This window comes from Oryza brachyantha, chromosome 2 (assembly GCF_000231095.2).
Source record: "Oryza brachyantha chromosome 2, ObraRS2, whole genome shotgun sequence".
Classification (NCBI taxonomy): Eukaryota; Viridiplantae; Streptophyta; class Magnoliopsida; order Poales; family Poaceae; genus Oryza; species Oryza brachyantha.
In genome coordinates, this window is record NC_023164.2 from 22,235,168 (window position 1) to 22,260,718 (window position 25,551).

A 25,551-nucleotide genomic window follows, 5' to 3' on the forward strand; every position below is an offset into this window, starting at 1 on the left:
GAATGGAACAATGGTAGTTGATAGTCTCCAAAAGAAAATTAATTTAGCGTATCTTGGTAGATACTGAAATCCTCTGCATACTAGCACAAGACAAACCACTGCACGCACCAACCACCGTACGCTGATCCATTGCAGTCTTTTCATTGCCAACCCTGGATAAGTGCTCTGAAAATTCGTTTACTAACTTCAATTTCTTAATTTGCTGATAGTACCTAAGAAGCAAGGTGGCAAAACTACGACAAAAACAAAGACATGAGTAGGTAGTCAGATAGTAAAGGCTAATAAGCAACTAGATGATCAAAGGTTCAAAGCGAAGTTGTAAAAGAGGTGCCAAATTCTGATGAACATCAATCTAAGTTTTGATAAACTCTATTACTGTACATGGTATTGGTCACTAATTAGTACTCAGTACACACAAAAAGGAAGGAAAAACCGGAAAAGAAACAAGAAGATGAAAAGCAGAGACATGAAGAAGTAGTCACATAGTACTAAAATTTAAGGGACAACTAGATGATCAAAGATTCGAAGTGATGTCTGCAAAACAAGCTCCATTTTCTGAAGAACATCAAGCTGAAGCTTTCATAGAACTCTTTTACATGGCACTTATCAGTGATCACTAGTCACTACACACCAAAGGAAGGATAAAAGCAAGATCAGAAGCAGAGACCTATTGCTACGTCGAAGAGAGTAAAATTAAAGCAGCAAGAAAGCAAGAGGAAGGCGGCGAGCTCCAAAAGTTCAGAGATCGATGCGCTGCAGCTGCAAGCCTGCAAGGGCGGGTGTGACGTGTGTGTCTCCGGCTAGCTAGTAGCCACCGCCGCCGGCGTTGGCTGCGAGCTTGGCGGACGACGGCAGCGGGCTGCGCAGCGGCGAGCGCGGCGGCGGCGGCTGCGCGAGGCGCCGTCCCTCGGCGTCGTAGTAGATCACCCCGGAGAAGTCCAGCGGCTGGCACCGCTCCCCCATCAGTATCTCCTTCCTCCACACCCCGTCCTCCGCGCGGAAGCTCAGCTCCCCTCTCCCCTTCCTCCTCTTCGACTTCGACGACGACGAGATCGCCTTCTTGCCGCCGCCTCCGCCGCCGCCGAGGAACGGCACGATGGCGCGCGACGAGAAGGACGCCGCAATCGTCCCCGCCCGCGGCCGCAGGTGCAGCCGCCTCGCCGCCCGCGAGAGCCGCCTCGCGCACGTCCCCATCAGCGCCGCCACCGCCTGCGCGATGCTCACGCCCATCGCTCGCCGCCTCTCCTCCTCCTCTCTCGCTTCGCCTCCGAGACCTTGATGGCTAGCTTGGCTTGGCTTGGCTTTCTCCCCTGCGCTGCCGCTTCTGCGTCTCCCCGCTTAGCTCGCAGTTCCCGCGGGTATTTGTAGCGGTCGAGCTGGTCTCCGAGTCAAACAAAGCTGGTTGGAACTGTGTGATTAATTAATCACTTAATCACCCTGCCATGCTTAGACTGATGTGATTAGCTGACCTGCTTAAGCTAGCTCGATTTGATTAATCTCTATTCTCTAATGGATGGCTGTGGCATTGTGTCCCTGAACTACACGTACGTACTTTGCGAGCGCATTTAATCGAGTGACGATGATGTGTTGGTGTTTGTGGTTGTGGCTGATGAATTTACAGGTCAATTTGGCCGTTTTGACAGTTGCGTGTTGTTGGCAGCTGAATTAAATCAAGAACCTAAGCCGCGCGTAACCTTGTTGATTGAGATTTGAGCTTGGGGACGGTTGGGGATTAAGAGAGGCAATTAAAGATCGATGCTAGATTAAGAGACGGTTGGGAACAGAAAATGCAGATGATGAAGAGGGCATTAAAGGAGGGGGCTAATCAGAATCTTAATAAAATCATGGTACAGTACTATAGAGCACACACCTGGAAGAAGGTAGTGTGTCAGTATATGCATGGTACATGATTATGAACAAGTGCACTCTGTAGCAGTATCCTAGTCGGTTTGTTAAGTGAAATAAACGACCGACATATTTATAAATTAAAAAATATGAATTTATATATACATATATGTTCTGATCGATCTAGAAACAAAAGCAAAGTGTGAAAAATAAACTCCGATGAAAAACTCTAAAATTTGATCAAATTTTGGCCTATAAGTATAAGCGAAAACGGAAAGACGATAGTGCTACTCTACAAGAGCATCTTTAAGAGAGTAGACAAATCTTATTAGTTAACAGTTTTATAACTAGGTAGCAAAGAATTGGTTAGATATATATTTCTCATATTCGAACATTTTCATCTTTTCGCTTCTGCTTATACTTATAAAATCTGAATTTTTAATCTTAAATTTAGAGATGATTTAGAAGTTTTTAACTGAATTTTATTTTTTAACCTTGGTTGTTAGATCGCTAAGAATACATATATAAATTTTTATTCAAAAATTATTTTCCGTTTGTAAATATGATACTACTTCGTTTCATATTATAAGATTTGGTGCCTTATCTAAATTCATCAATTGATAAATATATATAATTTATATATATCTAGATTCATTAGTATCCAAATATATATAATTTATATATGTCTAGACTTTGTAATTTATTAGAAGTCTTACATTGTGAAACGGAGTGAGTATTTGACTTTTTTCCGTGCAATGAAAGAGAGCAGCAAATACTATTATGCATGCAAATATGCAATGACTCCATAAGCATATATATAATCACATCGGCTAAACAGAACAGAATCAGCAACCATAACATGTCCATCATGATCATGCATAACCTAATCCTGACAGTTGTACGTGCACCGTTAATCCACCCCTCATGTTGATCGAGAGATCAACTACCTACTAACAACAACGTCAGATTTCTCTAACGCCGTGGCCGATCTAGCTCTGAGCACGCAATCAAGCTGCTGCTGCTGCTGAAGACTCAACGAATGTGTGCTGCTGCGTGTGTTGGTCGCGCAGTGGACGCGCGTGGTTGGGGCGGCCCGAAAGCACAGCAAGCACGGCCGTGCCGGCGTGCCGACTGCTTGCTGGTGATTGGAGTCTGGAGATCGAGATCCGGTGGCGTTTGTGTGCGCTGCCGGCCGGCCGCTGCGAGTGCGCCACATCGCGGCGGGCCGGGGGCACTAGCTAGAAAATGCTCGTCGTTTGCTGTCCATTTCGAAGCCCCCGGGTCGGAAAAGCTCGATCGCCAACATGCTCAGCACATGTTTGGCGTTCTGGTGGAGGGATGATCTAGCCCACTATCGATGTAGTATACTAGCTAGCTACTAGCTTACCTTATTGTCGGCGTTCGCAGCTTAGAAAAGAAAAAAAAAGATCAATTTTATTATATTTGAGGAGGTACCAGTAGGTCACACTGTTTTCTATGTAAAATTTGATACCTCTTGATACTTTAGATACTAGAAGGTACCAAATTTTATATAGAAAACAGTGATACCTCATGATACCTACTAAGGATGCTAAAAAAAAAACTTTGAGGATGTGTCGCATGAAGCTGGAACTAAAGCTGATAAACTGTACATGGGTGTAAATTGGCCTTCGTTTTGGGGCAATATTACGGTACATCACACTGCTAACAGTAATAGTATAGTGTAGTAAATTTAAATCTAAATATATATTTTTAATAAATATATTAAATTTTTATTTAAAACTTTGGTGATATATATATTTACCAATTTATCTATTTTAACATAATATATGGCACATAAACTTATCTCAATGCTATATATTTTAGTCTATTTTACCTCTATAAAATTTCTACTTCACCTGTACTGGTGTAGTATAATACAACCATAGCTCTTATTTTGAAAACCCAATCAAAGCTCTTGGATCTAAAGCCACGGACAATTTACAATTATCTGAGGGTATGTAAAAAATATATGGATTTTTAGACCCCCTTTATTCAAAGGAAATTCATAGGAATTTTAGAGGATTTCATTCCTTTAGGAATTTTTCCTACAAAACCCTTTAAATCAAAGGATTGAATCCTATGAAATCCTATGAAATTCCTATGGAATGACTCTTCCCATACAAATTTTGGAGATAAACTAATAAGAGGTAAAACCTCATGAAAAAATCCAATTGAGTATCTATTTCTTCTCAAATTCCTGTGTTTTTCCTGTGATCAAATCAAACGGTCATTTCTACGTTTTTCCTGTGTTTTGCAATCTTCTGTTTTACACTTAGATTTCTGTCAGAATAAAATGTTTTTCTATTACTCTGTTTTTTCGTTCCTATAATTCAAAAGGACCTTACAGTCTCAAATGTTCTTCGATCTGGGCTTCAAAAAAAAAATGTTCTTCGATCCACAGCAATCAGCTGTCACATTTTACGTGAATCCGGCCCACACGTCTAGCCGTCCTCAGATCGATCGGCATGAGAATCACAAGCGATTGATCGATCATGCGCATGTCGTCGCAGCAGGCAGAACACAGGAGAGCGGCACTAGTGGCCATTATCGATGTGCGTCTTACCTCACATTCTCACGCCAGTACGTACGATTCGTAGCTACGAACAGTTGCCGTGGGTAAAGTGGTGGTGAAGTTGCGAGTGGCGCGCGAGTGATCGACAGTGTGACGGCACTGTGTGTCCCTTAGTTGCTTTCGCCGGCGCCACCACTTGCAAAAATCTTATCTTGCACTTGCAACCCTCTGGATCTGGACGATAGATATAGCACGAGGGGGTGAAAAAGATCTCCTGGCTTCGCTTCGATCACTCCTCGTGTTCCATCTCTTGCTCGTATGTTCATGGATCATATATATCTTCTGATCTGTAATCGCGTGGACACTTCGTGCAGTAGTGGTTGCAGACTGGACGAGGATTGTGATCGGCTGCAAGTTGCTGCTGCTGATGTGGGAATATTCAGAAAAGTGCAGAGACACTTTCGAAGTTTTGGTAGGCACAAGACAACGATCGATCACAGTATTGTTCTTTATCGTTCGTTCGCCTTGGGTGGTTTGCTCTTGTACGTAGTAGCAACCAGAAATTAATTGGAGACCTTGAGCTGACTGGTGTCGTACCGGTGTTCTTGCCCTGGTACAGAACGTGACCACCTTGGCGTCTTGCATGAATTAGGGATAATTCGGGTGATCAATCAACATCCAGGACTTATTCGTGACACTGTTTTCAGAATTAAGGTGCGAGTACTTACTCTCTGTTCTGGTTTATATCTAGGGATGCATTAGGTATGATCGATTGAGCATGATGGGCCAAATTTAATAGGTGTCGTACCGGCCATCGTACACGAACATATATTTGACAAAGAGGATGATTACTTCACTGAACACAAAACCGAATCTTCTAAGCTACTGTATTGGCTGATTATTCGGCTGAAATCAAATGAGCGTGCAATCAGAGACTTCATGCCCTTTTTCAGACTAATTTGATTTGAGCCTTGTCGCTGCAGTTGAGCAATTCCAGTATGTTGTCACTATCAGTGCAAGTCGTCCATGCGTGTAAGTAGCGGACGAATCTGGTGCAACCTTGTGCAGGAGTATTCTCCATTAAATTTTGACCCAGCTTCTCTTTCTTCAGAGGATTAATTAAGCCAAGAGAGGATGCCCCTGTCTCCTTGCAGTTGCCTTGACAGGGATGCTTACTGACCGTTCAGTTGCCATGCAAGGGATCGATCAACAGGGTGAGCTGTGGTCGTGTAATCTTCATTTCTTTAAGCAGTTTGATCAGAAGCATATCGAATATGGATTCTGTAGCTCAAAAGCTTGGAGTCAAAGGTCGTCTTGCTGGCTGATCCTTGCAGAATCTGGATATCAACCTGTAGTGCATAATGATCTACTAGCTATAGCTAGTACTGATAATCAATTTGTTCATGTCCTGATGTCCATTGATCTGTAATGATTATCTAGTAATATATGCGAGTGTGACCGGTAAGTGCGTGGTAATAGACTCGCAGACAGCGAAGAATAAGCAACGACGACGTCACTCAGAAAAATGGAAGTCTGATAATGTGGTTCATAACACCTTCGACCAGAAAAGTCGTGTCTAGCTTAATCGCATTCTGAGCCACTACTTACAGTGATTAGTTGACTTGTGAGTGTTTGATGTGATACGGGACGGTGATGAGCACCCAGCGTTGACTCGACGCCTACAAAAGATGAAGATATAGCTAGTGTCCATTGGAGAAGCACAGTAGTTAACACGACAATGGTGATAAAACTGTTGGATAGTCAAGATTAAGGGATGGAAAAATTATATTGTTTTTATAGGTATTCGAGGGTATAAACAAATAATTTAGCTCTTACAAGGGTAAATTTTGTCTGAAAAAAAATCAAATGATGAATTTTATATAAAAGGGTTTCATATGAAATACGCTATTTATTAGTTTGGGAAACATCTTAGTAAAAAATTCATAATTTCTCATTAGAAACGATTGCAGCCTACGTACACTCGATTCTACTAGGCTAGTAGCTAGATGGAAAATCCACTTTGTGAGGTGTTTGGTTCATGTATTGGGGATGGGATAGCAGAGGTCCTAGCCTATTTTTGAGGGTGCTTGTTCAAGGTATAGATGGAACAAGGTCAACTTAAAAGGAATATTCTCCTGAAATCCAGGTTAACTTTGTCCCTTAAAAATTGATGCACCGATCGAATCCATTTCTCTCATGTTAAATGGATAGTTAGAAGATATGGTCATGTCCAGAGGTGGAGAGGTGGAGCCTACGAGAGCACATATAAAGGGTTTATTGTCGTCTCTTATCGTTGCATGTTCGCTGACATGGAAGAGAGATGATAGGAGAGAGAAAATTGGTTGTTTTGCATGGAGTCAACAAAACATCGACTCTTGACGCATAAAACGAGGAGGCAACTAGAAAATCTACTTTATACGTGTGCCGACTCTAATCAGAGACGTTGATCAGATGGAATATGAACGGGGAATTAACTAGCATGTAATTATGAAGAGTCAGTTTGAAAGATTGTCCTTTATATGAGGAGTTTTTTTCGTTGACGTGGCTTGAGGTAGAGCCCATAATAGACTCTACCATTGAACATGTCTGACGAATCTTCTTTTATCCACAATAATAATAAGAACTCATCTTATAGGCATGTTCAATGGTAGAGCCTATTATGGGCTCTATCTCGAGCCACGTCAACAGAAAAAACTTCTCGTACAAAGAACAGTTTCTCAAGCTGACTCTAGACTAATTAATTCATCATTTGCATTCCATTTGGTCAGCGTCTCTAATTAGAGTCAGCACACGTACAAGACAGATTTTATGGTTGGCTACTTGTTTTATGCGCCAAGAGTCGATGTTTTGCTGACTCCATGTAAAACAATCAATTTTCTCTCTCCTATCGTCTCTCTCCTCCAAATTAGCGAGCATGCATCGATAGAGACAATTAGAGTCCTTTGTACGTGCCCTTAAGGGAATGTATAACGTTAGAGTCAGTTATAGTCTCTTAAACAATACGCTAAAAAAATATTACCTTATTTTCTTTTTATCCATCCTCATGAAACAAAATTTTCTTCAATAAATACTAAGAGTCAACTTTAAGCCACTGTCATGCATAAAAATAATTTTTCTCTTTCATCATAATATTTGTTTGGACGGTGACAAATAGAGTCGGCTAATAAATGCTTTTGTATATACCCAAGTCTAATCCATCATGCCTCATTCCTAAACCAATCATAGTTCACGATGAGATTTATTCATTAATTAAGGTATATAATTTGTATATGTGTCTAGATTCATTAATACACGTGAATCTAGTCAGTATTAAATTTATGTAGGCAGTCTCAATGTGATTGGAAATTTTACATATTTATGAATTTAATTATTTAGCGATGACTTTAATAATTTATAATGTTATTAGTTATATTTATGAATATAACTATTTAGTGATGACTTTATATATTTATGCAATCGTTTTCACCCCCTAGCCGTGTGGCTGGTTGACCAAACGTGTAAGGCCCTCCCGTCTTGGGCCCAGGACGATTTGTTCGCAGGCCTAAGCCCGGGGTGGCAAGCAGCCGAGACAGTGGAATAAGGCCGGAAGAAGAGTACCGCGATTTCACGCGCATGTTGCGGCTCACGGTGTCAAGGCTGTTTGTTTGGTGATAAACAGTACAGATCTTTCTAATGATTTTTATATAGATGTTCATCATCTGACCTGTCAGTAATTAATTTCATCGTTTATATCATAAAATAACTATAAAAATTAGATAGTCTTTTATTTTCTATTTTTCATCGCCAAAATAATACAGCCAGAGAGGTGAGATGTACGTACAACGTACTCCGGCGAGGTGAAGCTCGCCGCCGAGCGCGCACGGTCGCGTAGTTGTAGTGAACGGCCACTGGTTTTTCCACGGTTGAGGCAGAATGAACGACGTTCGCCAATCACTCTCACATTTTTGGAGAAGGAACAAACGGTGTATACTTCTAGAGCATTCTAGGACTTGGTTGAATTGGACACTTGTAAGTGAAAAAAAAAAGTGGTTAACGCGAGATGCTAATTCGACGACCTACAAAGGTAAACAAAAAGAGGAGATTTTGTATGAAGTGTCATGGGATACTTCGGCAATGCGTTCTCACTCACAAACACCACTATCAACCCATGCTAATGTAATGAACTCTTCGTCTGTATTCTGTAGCCACGATTTTTGACTAACATCCTATCAACTTTGGGAATTTAATTTAAAACTGAAAAAGTGGGACGGCAATAAGAGCCGAAAGGCCCGAAAAAGCAAGAGAAAATGTTCGTCTCAGCATATTAATCAGGCGATCAAACAGAAACTATTCGCAGTCCTTATCTACAACACCTACAGGTCAAGGAGAATTGGATTCCTGCACGAATTTTAGATAGCCAGCAAACCGACGGCCGAGATGGAACGGAACGAAATGGCGCGCGCGCGAACGCGTGTGCGTACGTACGTACGGGTCTTGATTATTCCTCACGCCGGCGGCGGCGGCGGCGATCGGATGAATGCTCGATGGATGGATGGCTCGCATCACATGATCGCGCAGGCGTTGGGGTTCTCCTCGCTGAAGATGGTGGTGAGCCTGTTGGCGTCGGTGGCCATGCGGTAGATCCCCTCGCGCACCGGCGTCGGGTAGCTGTAGCGGTACTCGCCGGAGAAGTACTCGTGCCGCCTCGGCGTCGCCGCCTCCCACCTCGGCAGCGGGGACGGCGTGTACCGGAAGTACCACGGCGGCGCCGGGGCGTGTCGCCCCGGCGCGTACTCGCAGCCGGCGTTCGCGGCCTGCGGCGTCTGTTCTTGCTGCTGCTGCTGCGGCGGCGGCTGTTGCTGCTGCTGCTGCTCCGATTGTGGCGGCGGCTCGGGGCCGAACCGGACGCGGCCGGACTTCTTGCTCTTGCCCCGCTTCGGCGGCTTGGGCTCGGCCGGCGGCGCCTCCTGCGCCGGCGTGGGTGGCTTTTGCTGCTGGGGTTGCTGCTGCGCCGGGTGCTGCTGCTGCTGCTGCGGCGGCGGCGGCGGCTCGGGGGCTTTCTGATGCGGCGGCTCTGCAGGAGGCGGGATCACGTAGACGGAGTTGGCGGAGCTGACGGTGGCCGCGCGCGCCACTGGCCGCATGTAGTGCGTCTCCGTGGGTGGGCCGGGCGGGTAGGCCATGGCGTAGTCCATCCTCTCCTCCCGCCACCCGCTCTCGCGCCCTGCATGCACGTTGCCACCACGGCGCGCGCAAGTCACAACTCTCAGCCGTTGCAGCAAAATCGTCGCGATTTCGAGATTGGTTTGGTTCAAGAACATTAGCTAGCTAGCTTTATCACGTGTGACTACGTACCTACCTGAGGTTGTACATGTTTTTCAACGGGAATTTACATGTGAGATCATTAAATCAGCTGAACAAAGCAAAAAACTTAAGTAAGAGCAGCCTACGTGATCATGCACGATCATGTCCTAGCATGTGATCACGATGCAGAGACCACGACGTACTACTTGAGTGACACTGTGACAGAAATTAGGAAAACAATAGCAGAGAACGCGACTTACCGTTGCATTTTCCGAGCGCTCTGGACACGAGCCTGCCCAAGGGATAGCAACCCATGTCTCCTTCTCGTCCTCTCCCTCTCCCTCTCCCTCTCTCTGTGTCTTTCTCCCTATCTTGCTGGGACGTAGCGGTGTATATGCTGGTGGGCGTGTGCTGGTGCGTGCCTGTGCGTGGAATACATGTCGCTCGGTTGGTTCACGGCAACGAACGAGAGGAAAAATGGGAAGGAACGGGGCCAATTTAAAAGGAGAATTAATGCGTACTGCGATCGGTTGGTAGCGAGAGGGGGAATCCGGCAACAATGAGCTCCTACCTAAAACGCCTCCTTTTTTTTTTCTCTCATCAGGAGAGAAGGCATCGACTGAAGTGGCAGGACGCACATAAAAGGGTGGTCCTCGTTTTTTCGTGGACGTTGGTTCGAGCGAACAAGTGGTGGCGGAATATATTCTGCTCGGCGGGGCAAAAATGCGTTTTGGGCCTTTGGGTTGGGGAGGAGGAGGAGAAGAGGAGACGCCTGACTTGGGATGAAAAATGAGGCGGTGTGCATGCTGCATGGGTTACATTTGTCTTGCGTTGCACAAAAAGGGTTTGACAGATCGACGGTGAGGACGTGAGGTTGCACAGATAAACTTCCGGGTTTGCTGTTTACGCCGGGGAATTATAGTCATGTACTTTCATTTGTTTTTGAAGTTGTTGACTTTTAAATTACTCCCTTGATTTTTAAATGTTTTATATTACTACCTTGATTTTTGAAGTGTATTTTATTTACTTAGAGCAAGGGTTTAACTAAAAAGTACTCTATTATAATATATTTCTTATGACACAAAATTAATATTTTTATTTGTATTTGAAATTACTTATTATACTTTTGTATCACATAAGTAATATATTAATAAATTAATTTGTAATCAAACTCTTACTCTAACAAAATAAAATACATCATATATTTTAGAATTGAGGGAGCATGTTTGACTACTTATTTTATTCAAATATTTTTTAAATATGCATAATTATAATTCAAGCTTAGAGTGCGTGAGGTTGCATAGATAGTAAATCTAATAAGATGATTGGTTATAGTTATTTAATAGTATAAATAATAAAATTAACTGCTACAAAATTAAAAATTTACTTCAGGACGAAAGAATCTACTTCCGGACGAAAGAATGAAAGCCGAGTGTGAAAAAACCTGAAAAAAAAAAGAATATTCAGCTAGGAGCAAGAAGACGAGAAAGCATTAGCCCGACAAATACAATCTCCAAGGACATCCTAATCAATGTTAAGACAGAAATAACTAGTTGATGATATGAAGCCGTAGCATGCATACCGTAGTGAAGACAACTAACAGCATAAATAAAAGATAACGTTCTTATTGTGAGATCATATTCGTTCCTGGAACTCAGACGGTAGACGACAGAACTAGATGTTGAAATATGTTGCTAGGTAACTCAAATCATTAATAATGGTTATATGGTCACTAAAGAGCTAAGGATTTATTTCTACTGAAAAAATTGTATCAATAGAATAGATTATACAAAAGGCAGATGCTGCAGCCTAATTATCCACAGACAGTGGATCCATATATTTTTCTATGAATAACTATATCCTTCAAGCATCCTATCCTAATGCGCACCATTCCATCCTGCATTACGCAGGATTCAAGCTTACCAACATGGGCATGCATTCCTCGATCCATGCTTACGCTCCCTAAGACCCTCTGAGAGCTTGATGAGTTTAAACTCAAACAGAATATATTATGCTACAGTTGATTGCAACGCTTTTATTATTCCCCTCTTCCATGTGGCAGTCTCTGGCTCAAACCTGAGTTCCCAGGTCGGCCAGTAGTGAAGATCCTGCTTCAAAGTAAGCACACGAGGTTTGCCATTCAAATGGACAGTCCGCACCCTAACAAATTCACCGTTTTCCAATCCCTGAATAAAAAGGTTATCCATATTAGTCCAAGCCTGCAGGTTCATAAATCAAACAAATACAGGAATATACCAGAGGAAGAAAGTTATTGGTAATGCATACCTTCACCACTTGTATAAAAGTTTCAAGATCTGGAGTTGGCTTCCCATTAACTTCCACTATCCACTGCAGAGCATAGAGGCCATATCTATGTACGGGACTTCCATGACACCATCTGCCAAAAAAATAACTGACGCTCATTCTTCGTTCATACTTGTTATCTAAAATGTGCTTAACATCAAGGCTTCAAATATCATTTTTAGGATAAGAAAAAGAAAAGGAACTGGTCCCACCCAGATTTCATATTACTACAGGTAAACAGAACTCAGAAAAGAAAATATAAAAGGAAGACTTTTGGATCAACACCTTTTTTCCCTACCGCCGGGTCAGCTCTAGATTTAACATCAAGGAGGGAGAACTTTAAATGATTAAATATATCTGCATATTAGAGTTTGGTGCCCTACATTATTATGACACTGGGAAGAGGAAATACATAACAGATGCAAAACACCTCTGGACTAAGGAGGATGGGAGGTGGGGTGGGATAGGATTTAGAGGAAACATTACCAATATGGCTTTATGTGGGGTAGGATTTAGAGGAAACATTACCAATATGGCTTTATGAAACTAATTTACTTTCAGCGCTTCCCTAAGAGACCAATATAGCACACATAAATTTCATTATAGGATGGGTGTACTAGGAAGAGACTGTAAACATCTTTAAGACCTTAGACCCCGATTCCTGTTCTTTTCCTTTTCTTTTCAGACTAGGTTACTCACTTCCTACCCTAAGTTAGGATACTCGGCAGGGTTGTTGGATTCAGATTCAAAATTGTCTAAATATCAGGCACAGCTAGTGACCATACCGACTTGAGATACATGAGAATTATAGAGCAAATGAAAACAAAAAACATATCACAAAATCTCGCTCTTGTCAGACGTTGGCAACCATGAAAAGTTAGTAGCCATAGGTTTATAGTTCCAATCAAAAGATTAAAGTTGAAGCGACATACAAATTTGTATGGAACATGTTCTTACCTAGCAACATAAACTCCATGACCTTCTTCAGGCAAAAAACCAAGTGCGCGCACTGCTGAATGAGGATCCTGAATTATGCATCCACACCAATTCACCATCCGTGTTGTTCCGTTGCCATCTCTTACATCGGTTCCAACAATAATATCAATTTCTTTTCCCTATTATAAATGTTGACACAGTTGTAACTCATATATATTCAGCTTCATATCATTTTTGACAAAAAGTAATGGTTAGCTTTTTACAACTGTTCCTCACCTGACGGAATATTGTCATGTTAAGGACTCCATCTGAATCGTCAGCTTGGTCTAATTTCTGGCAAGCATTCTCAATATCTAGGAAGCATGTAATTGGTTCCTTATTGATAGCAAGGATCATGTCTCCCTGTTCTAGTAGTTTTTCTGCTTTGGATCCAGCCAAACAACCTTTGACCCGCAAAACTTGTCTTCGCACAGGGTCCTTCTTAGCTAAAGCCTGCAAGAATAACCGTATTGAACAGTTAATATTTCATGCAAACAAACCCCTCCATTTGCTCATAACGCTGGGATAGTAGACAAGTCCAAAAAGGACCTAATGCACAATCAAGCGATATCATCTTCCTTACAAACTGCTGCACTTACTGCCAGCGAACATCTCAAGTGAATGGCATGAATATTTCTCCAGAATAATTGTATGAATGAATGAATAATCATAGTTGACAGTCCATGTAAGCACATAAAACATGAATGGATATTGCATTCATGTAAGCACATAAAAACATTCAGGTTGACAGTCCATTAGCAAACAATATATTCATAGTTGTCGGACCAAGCAGAGCAACTTCAGATAAGATTAAAGAAAAGGTCGACGCAATTACCTGAACCCAGCTATCACTCAATCCATAACTTCTTGCCTTTGAAAGCAAAGTTGGATATAGTTCCACCTCCAGAAGTCTGACAAATGGTATTGGTCTCCTAATTCCATTGATAATACGAAATGGTCCAGGAGTACCAGAGATTATCTTCTCAAGGACTTGACTTATTGCATATATTGGTATACCTCTAACAAATTGATGATCCTCTGAACTGCTACAACCATATTTCAGCTGGAGAAAATAATTGATAGATTTACAACCCAAATCAGCACATAAAAGAATAACTAAACTGCTAAGAATGGTACCATTGTTGACAAGCATTAATGTGTAGGCTATGGCTCGTAATGGTATGGCAGGTAAAAGAAAACCTATCAGCTTTCGTTAAACATTAATATCAATCTAGGGCCTTTTAAATGTAGTGAGTATATTTTTCTTATATTGTCCATTTAGTTGTGTTTGAGATATCAAACGGCTAACCTTCCGTGTAAGCCGATGTTTTGTTCTTTCTTTTTTCTTTTGAATAAATGCTCCTGAGAACATGTGAGTATCATTACTTACGAAACAAACTAAAGCAATCAACGGTAACATAAACTAACCTGGGTGGAAAAGCTTGCCCATAATGCTTGAACTCTTCCTTGCTCATCCGTCAATATACCCGAAAATGTGCTACCAAAATCTAAAATAAACATTTTTCAATATAGCTAGTTTGAAAAACAAGACATGAGATCACGAGTTGAAATGTACTTAGAAGGTACCAGTATCTAGCTCGATGACCTCCATATTAATTGCACGATACCGTGGGCAATCCGCTGACCCAATATTAACAGCAGTGCAAGGATTAGTTATGATTGATTTCCTTGATGTAGCCTGCAAGCTTCTACTTAGCCCAACTAGGTAGACAGAATCTCCTCGGCGTAAGGCAGGTTCTACATAAATCCAAAATCATATATTAAAACTGTAAGTGGATTGCTAGATCAGAAAGGTTGTTTTAATGTAGACAATTAATTCAGATTTTTGAGGAAATTATGAATGAAAACAAACCAGGAAAAAGCTTAGCAGACCGGACAACAGATGCGCCAGCACCTAGTGCAGAAGGATCATAAGCAACCAATGCAAAATTGTGAACAGGATGCAGAAAAACAACCTGAAAACCAAAAATGCATAAGCTTATAGGTTCAAATTTTGTGCGTTAATATCTATAATGAACACGGGGAAAGGGGAAACAAACTCATACTTCTCCAGGTATTTCGATGGGATATGCAGCAAAGGAAAGCATTATATCAGAGATAGATACAGCAACTGTATTCCTATCAACAGCAACCAGACCCAGACAGTCTGAATGATATATTACTACACCGGTTCCAAAGAAGTGTTGAGAATGCACTCCATCAAGCATGCATACTGGTGGTACATGCACCTATAAAAAGTAGACATCAGTAGGGTAGTTTTGAAGAAAGAAACAATTTACCAGCTCAAAAACTAACAAATACAGCTGCTTACATTATACAGTGCACACAGGTTGAACCAACTGCAGTAGTTACAACATCCATCACTCTAAAGTTCCAAGGGTAGAGAAAATAGCTAAAGGCTGTGTTCGAAGGTCAGGTTGGGAGCTAATCCCCATGCATGTGAAACGGAGTGAATCATTACCGCATGGTTAATTAAGTATCAGCTAAAAAACTTGAAAAATGGATTAATAAGATTTTTCAAAGCAACTTTACTGTAGAATATTTTTTGCAAAAAAAAAACACCATTTGGTAGTTTAGGAAGCATGTGTACAGAAAACAAGGAGTAAAAGTTGGGAAATGGGAGAACAAACACACCCTAAGCATGTAAAAGAACAGTTGGGACTAATATATGGAAAATGAGTCAGCAGGCAGTGTTAAGGAAATATAAAGAATATATATGTCCAGGTAATTAGCCTTCCAAAAAAGGCCTACAATGCCACATACTAGGCTTTATACAACTTTCAAGAAAATATACCTGAAAAATTAACCAATGCAAACATTTTTTTGAAACATGTGGCAGGTCTGATATTAATATCAGATGAAAAGATATGCAGCACAACCATCTAGCCCAATAGGGCACATGAAACAAAATCACCCAACCCCACACCATTGCTCCCACACAACACCATCAGGGCAAGTGCTCTAAAAAGGTTCTACATGTATGCTTGCAAGGGTAGAATGGGTGCCCCAACCTTGTAACACTTACAAAGCATAAAAGGCTGAGTATGTCATATAATTGTTACAAGGCGGGTGATCGCGTACTTCTTATTTGAACCTTGGGTGGCACACAAGACTGATAACCATGACTACATGAAAGTTTCTTCTGAAAACAAATTTAGATATTGCTCACCTCAAACATTACAAGGGCTGGTTCAATTACTTGTTCTGCCAACGACGCATTACTTGATATTGTTCGAGCAAGGTCAGAACCATCCACACTGGACAGATGCCTCAAAGCACCACCCTTTAGTTCATCTAAATCACCAGAAGATGATATCGTTCCCTCAGCAGCTATCTCCTCATCCACCCGCCGCCTCTTTTTCTCAATAAGAGAGTCTTCACTCGAGTGGGATCCGTCTACTACAACCTCATCATCAGTTTGTGTTTTGATGCATCCATCTGCCAAATTATCGGACTCATGCTGGCACTTGAGATCCATAGGACTAGATTCAGCTAAAGATGAAACAGAATTGGAGTTTGCATCAATAGGACCAGCATGATGAGCTGAAGCTATAAAAGGAGATTCCGGCAGCATAGCTGGTTCTGCAGTCCACAAACCAGTTGCATCATTTCGAGTATATATCTGAGGAGACGCATACCATTCATGCCGATCAATTGTCACCAGTACAGACTGAACACATAATAAACAAGATAAATACTCAGTTGCACTTTTAAAGTGAGTTAATATTTACTAGGATGCACAGCAGAAATATGGCATCAATTATCATAATTAAAAGTTGCCAAGGAAGATATTCCTACCTTGTTCCTGTAACGGTCAGTGTATTTGACATATTCAAGAGGCACTCTTGCGCCTCTAGACAGTTTCGAAATAACTGCAATAAGGTCCCCTAAATTTTCAATATCCTCTCCTGCAAGCTTTTTAATAATAGCATGGCGTGGAACAGACGCCCGAGAGAGCATGTATCTGCATATTATGGTGTTGGTCAAGTTGCAGAAAAGATAAGATATACAACAACATACTTTAGACAGAATATCAGCTAATAAATAGTAGAAGAAAATTAATGAAGGCAAGGCTCTGTCAGGAAACTTGAAAAGCCAAATAATAAGGGCAGAGATATAATCCCTACTTGAATTATTGCAAGGACATGAAGAATACATAAACATGAATTGCAGCTAAAGCTCCTACTCCTTCCATCCCAAAATAAACCAACTTATGGGAATGAATCTGGACACCCAGTTGACTAGAGTCATCCTCAGTAGTTGATTCTTTTTTGGACAGAGGGAGTAAGTAATATTGTGATCCGATAGTTATAGCTGTGAAAAATGATACTCAGTTGGAGTTCAGACCCAACATAATTATCGTAGGCTCATAGCCAATGCAAAGGGATTATCATACGGCCAATGGCTGATAAAAAGACCAGCTAGACATCAAAGCTACATCAGTTGTTATCATTAGATGTCTTACCCTGCCTCAGCAACATATACGAGACCACATTTGAACCTAAAATTTCTTGCCTGAAATACCACATAAAAAAACATTAGTCATGTTTCAGTACTCAACAAACATTGTAAATGTATACATATATGTTGTTACATGACTTTCCGAAATACTACCTCCGTTTCATAATGTAAGATGTTTGACTTTTTTGGTTGCGACGTTTGACCATTTGTCTTATTCAAAAATTTAGTACAAATATAAAAAATGACAAGTCGTGCTTAAAGTTCGTTTGATAATAAAGTAAGTCACAAGCAAAATAAATGATATTTCTATAATTTTTTGAATAAGACAAATGATCAAACATTGCAAGCAAAAAAGTTAAACATCTTACATTATGAAACATCTTACTAGTAGGAGGGAAGATATGATGATGTACTCAATTTGTTTCATATTGTAAGAAGTTTTGTCTATGCCTAGATTCATCTATTGATCCATGTGCATTGTTTGTATTTATATCTAGATTCATTAGCATCCATATGAATCTAAGCAATACTAAAAAATCTTACATGGTGAGACAGAGATAGTATGGAAGCTAACATTTCAATCAAAAAATTCAACCTAATCTACTGACGTAATGCACTCCCTCCATATTTTTATAGGGTGTGTATTGATTTGAAAAGGTGAAAACTATGTACATTTTGACCAACAAATAGTAAATATAAAGTATTGTGCAATATTGGTTTCAACTATCAAATATATATAATATGTGAAATCAATGGTCAGAGTTATCTTGGCAACTTTCTAAATTTAAATATGGCATACAAAATTCAATGTAGGTATGAATAGGGATTTACAGATAAGATAAGACTCAGGATTTCACAGCCAAAGTGCAGCCAGTCTATAAAAGCAGACATAACTGCACTAAACAAACACTGAATAACATTTATGCTACAAATTTTGGATTACTTTTTTACTCCCTTTGACTTCCCAGGAATTCATTACAGTAATTTTGTTGACAGTTTCTTATCAAGTTACAATAGCAAAAACAATAGAAATTGCATGTTATGACATATTTCGTTTTGCAAACAAATTCAATGAAATTGTTTACATATATCCAATTCACAAACTAACATAGTAATCCAATAAAATTATTCAAAAGATGATTTTTAGACCAAGTGAACATAAAATATTCTGAATACAAGGAAATAAGGAATGCAGCTTAACAATAACATTTTAATTTGCATTTAGATGCTCTTGGAGACAAAGAACATATAAACACACATTATATGCCTGGGAAGGTGCAGAGAGGGCAGAGTGCAGAAAAGACAGTTAAACCGTGGCAAACATACCTGCTGGTACGAAAGTGGATGGATCACAGCACCACTAACTTCCAAGAAATGATTTGGAGTTATAGAGTGCAAATCCTCAACCTGAAGAGCGAAATTAGTATGATGTAGTGTGCTTGTTTATTGATAGAAGTAAAGTAATGTTGTATCATATGATATTAGGACTACTTGACTGACATAAATATACTGTTTTCTAAGTTCAAATAAGATGATTAAATAAATGTGTCAGTGTTACCTCCAACTTTACTGTTAAAGGTGTTCCGCCTCTTTCGATCAGCAAATCTATTTCCCTGCTAACACTGTCATCAAGTAACGTCTCCATTGTGAGAAACTGTGTTACAACCTGTGAATAGTTTACCAAATGTCAATAATCTATTATATGAAAATTAAAAATGGCATTAAATAAACATTAGAACAGAACAAAAAAAATGTTTATAGTTTGAGATTATTGTGTGTTTAAAGTACCAGAAATAATTCACTAACGGACAAAAATAAATATATATTGATGGTACCAAAAAAGAATGCATAGCTTAAATTTAGGTGGTATCAAGTGAATCCCAGCCTTCTTCATAAGCTAGTTAAGACACATACTCGGTACAAATTAACCATATAAGCTAAAAACGTCATAGTCGGTCAACCGGCAATGAGGACCCAAGGAATTCATGCAAAGGAATGATCAGTCATGAAGACCCAAGAAGCTCACGCAAAGCACAGCAGCACATGCAGCCATCACAGGATCCTAAGGCTGGCTGGCCAAACATAACCTTGTGCATATAACAGCAACAGATTATACGGCATCTCTTACCTCACCATTTATGCGAACAAGCACATCACCAGGTTCCAAATGTTTATGTGCAGGTCCTTCCGGAACCTGAAGGTCAGAGGTCTTCAGTTTCAGAAATCACGGGAAACAGAATGACACAAAACAAGATGTAGCGAGCTAACTGAAAAAATATATTAGAATTCATATAATGAAAGAACAAGGAGTCATAACTTACCACAGAATCAACAACCAGCATTCCAGTCTCACCTGACGGAGAAACAAGGCGTACCATCTGTAAAAATAGCAATAGAAAGTTGCAGGTGTTAATTATAGAGCATGGTTTCGTCGAAATTTGCAAATCAACTAATTGTTCTCTAATACCGAATGTAGAGCATGGTGCTTGATATTCCATTGAAATAAAAATTTAATTTTTCATCTCTTCAGATAAAGAATCATTAGATGCAAAACAAATATAATGACAGGTTAAGAGTAACTAGTTAATAATAGCAATTATAGATCAAATTAGATTTATACATTACAAGCATATTGAACTTGACTATACTCTGATGCTGACAGCTCTTATTCAAATTGCAGAGGGTGCAATGACGCATACCTGCTCTGTTTCATTCCTGAGTCCAAGACGTCGAGTTTCTTCGAATCCTTTGTGTTGAAAGGTCACCTTTTAAAAAAAGGAATGGTCTAAGGTTCAGCGAGAGTGAGGCAAAAAGAATAGATAGAAACAGCAACACATGACAAAATCAATAGCCTTTTTAATTCTAACAATCTCATGCACAGACTGGGCATGCTGTAATGGTTTCAAGCAGTGTTTGACTATCACTGTAATAAAAATATAGCGGTCAAGGGGTAAAAACGACTATATAATGGCTGCTGCAGCACTCTGTACAGTTGTGATTCTGACCAAGCATATTCACCAACTTTATCAAGAAGAATAATTGGTACACTGTTTACTTGTTCCACATACATCTTAAGTAGCTCAACCGAAAAGAAATAAACAATAAGACAACAGGTCCTGGGAAAAAAAATAGAATTATGGAATCATCAGACAGCATGCACACCTGAAGTGTACCACGAGGAATGTAATCGGATTCTGGCTTGCTACCAAAAGCTTCCCAACTGTCACGTATCAGATTAAGAGCCCTAACAACCTGGAAACAATTCGGACAAACAGCGCAATAAACATAAGGGCGCCAAAAGGAAGTAATCTATACTACTATAAACATTGCTAGTGGTGGTGCCACCACCACCAACTCCTTGTTTTTTATTTATACTCTATTTTTAAAAGAAAAAATAATAGCAGATTCTATATTTAACTGTTACCACTAACTCTAGTTATTATGAGAAGAAAAGAACCGTGAGATTAATAGACCCATATGTCAATAACAAATATATGTAACAATTAAAATATGACACGTGCAAAAAAAATAATGTTAATAACATGTTATGATATTTTTAAAACTAAATCCCGTTGCAACGCACGGGCAATGTACTAGTCAATAATAAACAGCAAGAATATTCCTATTTGTATGATCTCGGCTGTTGGCCAATGCCAAATTATATGTTCTTTCTGCTTCTATTCCTTATCTCCCTTCTTGTGATGTCAAGCACATAATAGGATACTGTAATAAGATACTTTATTATCATACTATTACCTGAATGAAATTCACTCAGCCAGAAAATCTAGTATTGATGTTCCCCTAATTGCATATGTGTGCTTTATAATGCCCCATATCATTTTCAGATAGCACAAGCACTTCATTGTGCTTATTAAGAGACCTTGCAATTTTGGAACGAAAAGCATATGGGCCAATCACAGGCTAAAAGTAGTAGTGTGCATGAACACTTTGTAAACAACTTACACGTTCTAACGGAAGGAAAAAAGCAGAAGCACTGGAAGATTTACTTCCAGCATTCAGGGCGACGGCTCTTCCTTGACAATCAACAACAGGGGAACCACTAGAGCCACCTTTGGTACCAGATGCAGCCTATAGCAACAAATGACTACATTAATTTCAGAACACTGGAAAAAGGAAAAATCCATGAACCTCTATTGTGTAGAAGCAATTGAAGAGTCGTAATAAAAAATCACAAAAAAGGCATGCTTGGTTTGCTACCAGTTATACCTCTTACCAAATGTCAGCAAGGAAACAAAACAAACATGCCTACCTGGCCCTACCATACCAAAATTTAGTAACTCTAGAAAGTTCCCGGCCTAATACCACCAAATGCCCCTACCTTACTAAAAAGATGGTGTGGCATTACCAAATTTTGATAATGCTGCTTTTGGCATCAAAGGAAACATGCCCAATATTTCAAAAGATGCATGAACATCACAATTTTATTTTCTGCGAAGACACCAATATGAACTAAATATATAGAATTCTCAAATAAATACTATTCTAGAATGTGTGCAGTCAGACTTTAGAAAATTTGGCCAATATTTATACACAAACATTAAAATATGTCATGCAAAAAAATGATGATGGTATATTTATCACAATAGCTACTTAGTACTACGAATCTAGATAGGTCTACCCAAATTCGCAGTGCTAGGTGGTATCCAATAATGTACTAGGTAGCTACATTTTGGGATAGATGAAGTATCATTATATTTTAATAGCTTTTTTATGAGTATGTCATTAGATAAGTAATGGATAAAAGGTGTGAGTCAATGTCCAAAACGACAAGTCACAGAGAACACAGGGCATATGTATGTAAAATTGAGTAGCCCAAGAAAAGTACCTGCATATAGAATGTGTTGAAATCGTTGTAACCATCCCTGTCAAAAAAATTATTAAACAGGGATTTATATGCAGCAAGCAAGCAATACATAAAAAAATTAATTCTTATATTATCTACAAGCTTGTGGCAGAAAATACAAACTACAAAGTCTTGTCTGCCCAGTTCGGTGAATTGAAAGCACTTGGAAAGAATGAAGAGAAACGTTACAAACTTAGTTTGCTTTCTCCATATGCCTCTTCAATTAATGAAACTAAATAAAGTTGACATAGCAAGTAAATTCTGATCCTCTACAATCTGTGTCTCCCCCTATGTTTTGTTGACTATTATAAGTTCAGTAGCCAACAAGTGAATTATGACTATATATTTGGTTTCTTTCATATAATCTAAACATAGAGCCAGGGATAGTCATGAGAAAAGAATATAGTACAAATGTCATGAGCCCCATATCATATAAAGGAATTGGTAGGAGACATACTTCTTGTAGTAAGGTGCTTCTCTATCAAGTCGAGCCAGTGTTCCCGCCAAAATCGAAACCTGCATGCAGTGAATACAAATCAGAAAACGTTGTCGTATGAGACGCAATTTATTGGACAATTTTCAAAAATATTACGCTCATGTGTACCCATGTAAACGATTAACCTCCGCATCTAGGTTCAAAAGATGAATATACATCTTGATGTCACTTTCTATTATTAGTAGAAATCATTGTCCCGCCAAAGCATGACACATAAGAAACAACAGAATATGAATTATCACACTTAAATAGGTAATAAAATCATGTGTTCCAATGCCTCTTTCCAGCCTAATATGTGAAATGTTTTGATCTACATATTACATAATAGCTTGGCACATCTAATGTTTTGGGCCCCTAATAAAATGTTCTGTGCATCATTCTTTTCCTTATATGCTAAACTTAAAACACTACAGATTTCATATTGCAGAATAAGAGTGCTTTCAGCAAGGTAAAAAATAAAGAATCCAGTAATGCCATTTCACTAGCAAGAAAACACAAAAGAGATGTCAAGCAGATGCATCTTTTAGCCTTTATTAGCAATGAGGAGACACTTCAGTAGTTGAAATGTTGAACCGGATCGTTAAACTAGTGAGGTTTCAATGACATCTCGTATATAAGGATTATGGACCATTTTGCTTCACAAGCTCTACATTCTGCTTCACCACACAGTATTACAGGAAAGAGGAGACAGATCACTTGCTGAAATGCCAAACTGTATCATTTATCATAGAGGTTTCAATGAGCTGTATCGTTTTCCCCTTTCTTAGAGGAAGAGACAGTTTACTTGTTATTATTTCTTAAATGCCAAATTGTATCATTTGGCTATAGAGATTTCAATGAACTAACATTTTGCTTCCATCAGCCCTAATTTTTTGCTTTACAACGCAATATACAAAGAAACTAAGGCCTGCAAAAGCAATTAAAAACAATATTCCCAGTGTTCATAAGAGAATTTCTGTAGCTGTTAAGCCTAGTACTTTCCCTGTGCTACATTGCACTTTAAATGGTACTTTACAACAGCAACTTGAAAATAGATTAAGCTAGCTTTTAAGGGAACCTTTTCACCGCTGTCATTGCCGACAACCCGGATTTCTAGACCAACAGATGCTGCTTCAGGTGATAGCGGGATCTCATCATACTTAAGGAACTTGATAGCACCTGGATCATATCGAAAAAAACCAAAATCATGTACCTGTTTCGACAAGAGGGAAAAGTTTTGGATTAACACTATGCCATTAGCACAGGGAAAACAAAGTAGAGCAGAATATACAAGAAAACAAATAAAGCAAAAAACTTACAGGATCTCTGTACAGGGGATACACTGGGATCTCCTCCCTGTTCACGAACATTGCCTCCGCGACGACAGGCCCTGCGACAACAGCAGCAGCAGCACATGAGTAACACACAAATCACACCGGAACTCGACGGGAAAAACGGCGGGACTCGTCGGGTACGCGATCCCCACCGGGCTTGACGACGTGTCGGTTGGTGAGGATGATGCCGCGGGACTTGTCGACGACGAAGCCCGTGGCGTAGCTGGCGCCGGCGACCTCGGTGTCGAATGCCCGCGGCGCGGTGGTGCGGAGGACGACGACGGAGGGCACCACGCGGGAGAGCGCGCGCCGCCAGTCCTCCGCCGTGACGGACGACTCGATCTCCATCGCCAGCTCCCCTCCCCCCTCCTCCTTCGCTGGGCTCTCCATCGATCTGCACCCCCAAACCTCTCCTCCTCCTCCTCTAGGGTTTACGACCTCTCCCCCTCCGCCGCCGGACGACGATTTTTTTTTCCTGGCAGCAATCACGCGGGCGATGTGATGGTGGTGGTGAGATCAGCGCGAGGTCGGGAATGGAGGGGATGGGGAGGGGAGGGGAGAGTGGAGCCGCTGGTAAATGCGCTTGTGGACTGGGCGAGATTTTAGAAGGGGAGACCACCAACCGAGGTCACGCGAACCGTGGGATATTTTCCCCGTCGGATCTCCTCCGGATCGGGGCCTTATTACTGAATCCCACGCGAAACTATAAAACGTGTTGGGCCAAAACGGGTTGGAATTCAAGAGGAATTTCGTTTTATTTTATACGGATTTGTAGTTTTCCGTATGATCCATGTGGATTACCTACGTTTGTTATATTGGGCCGGATAGATCACGGTAGATTTCTGTAGGAGTTTTGGGCCTAGTTTTGCCTAGGCATGTCAGAAGTCCTGTACACCAGCTTTGTGATTATGTTTATATCTCAATATTTAAATTTTTAATCTTAAATTCGAAGTTGATTTTTTGAGAGTTTTTAATCAAAGTTTATTTTCTATTTTTGACTTTTATATCGATAAGAATGCATATATAAAAGTTTTATTTATAAATTATTTTTTATTTATAAATATATAACCGTTGCATGCACTTTGCAGACTCAGTCCTCACAAATGCTGCGAGAAAATATCACGCACATACGATTGGTCCATTTTTTGTAAGAGGCCTCTGTTGCAAGATCATAGCCGTGCTCTTGCGAGGGGAAAAATAGCAAAAGGACTTCTGATCTCTCAAGCAACATTTGTCTCAGCAGTTGCTATTAGGCTGCGTTTAGATAGGAAAAATTTTTGGGAGTGAGGTCACATCAACGCGTACGGTGATACATTTAAAGTATTAAATGTAGTCTAATTATAAAACGAATTTTAGATACCGCCTGTAAACCGCGAGACGAATCTTTTGAGTCTAATTAATCCATCATTAGCACATATTGGTTACTGTAGCATTTATAGCTAATTACATCGTAATT

The 25,551-nt window shown here is 40.1% G+C and overlaps 3 protein-coding genes across 5 annotated transcripts; all 3 read right to left on the reverse strand.

Annotated features, from left to right (window-relative positions):
* Window positions 1-528: 528 nt before the first annotated feature.
* On the reverse strand, window positions 529-1,330 carry LOC121053585. The gene has a single exon (XM_040521146.1). It carries the CDS (start codon window positions 1,228-1,230, stop codon window positions 805-807), a length of 426 nt encoding a protein of 141 aa, XP_040377080.1. The 5' UTR covers window positions 1,231-1,330; the 3' UTR covers window positions 529-804.
* A 4,678-nt stretch (window positions 1,331-6,008) lies between these two features.
* On the reverse strand, window positions 6,009-10,109 carry LOC102707749 (early nodulin-75-like). 2 transcript variants are annotated; one of them, XR_005811155.1, is made up of 3 exons: window positions 9,922-10,109; window positions 8,199-9,581; window positions 6,009-6,057 (listed from the first exon to the last, which is right to left on the reverse strand). XR_005811155.1 is itself a non-coding variant. In XM_040521167.1 (2 exons), exons 1-2 carry the CDS (start codon window positions 9,974-9,976, stop codon window positions 8,920-8,922), a joined length of 717 nt encoding a protein of 238 aa, XP_040377101.1. In that variant the 5' UTR covers window positions 9,977-10,109; the 3' UTR covers window positions 8,184-8,919. The 2 variants fall into 2 exon arrangements, 1 of the variants encoding a protein (XP_040377101.1); XM_040521167.1 differs by lacking the exon at window positions 6,009-6,057 and having other exon boundaries at window positions 8,184-9,581.
* A 1,157-nt stretch (window positions 10,110-11,266) lies between these two features.
* On the reverse strand, window positions 11,267-24,715 carry LOC102718058 (protease Do-like 7). 2 transcript variants are annotated; one of them, XM_015833825.1, is made up of 24 exons: window positions 24,248-24,715; window positions 24,081-24,151; window positions 23,840-23,940; window positions 22,744-22,802; window positions 22,269-22,305; window positions 21,386-21,511; window positions 20,585-20,674; window positions 20,122-20,187; window positions 19,744-19,800; window positions 19,551-19,616; window positions 18,981-19,088; window positions 18,749-18,829; window positions 17,427-17,476; window positions 16,760-16,925; window positions 16,131-16,631; window positions 15,007-15,189; window positions 14,814-14,916; window positions 14,528-14,698; window positions 14,369-14,448; window positions 13,776-14,003; window positions 13,178-13,393; window positions 12,923-13,080; window positions 11,948-12,059; window positions 11,267-11,847 (listed from the first exon to the last, which is right to left on the reverse strand). In XM_015833825.1, exons 5-24 carry the CDS (start codon window positions 22,272-22,274, stop codon window positions 11,671-11,673), a joined length of 2,745 nt encoding a protein of 914 aa, XP_015689311.1. In that variant the 5' UTR covers window positions 22,275-22,305; window positions 22,744-22,802; window positions 23,840-23,940; window positions 24,081-24,151; window positions 24,248-24,715; the 3' UTR covers window positions 11,267-11,670. The 2 variants fall into 2 exon arrangements, with proteins under 2 accessions (XP_015689311.1, XP_006647787.2); XM_006647724.3 differs by having other exon boundaries at window positions 23,840-23,974; window positions 24,248-24,671.
* Between the last annotated feature and the right edge of the window lie 836 nt (window positions 24,716-25,551).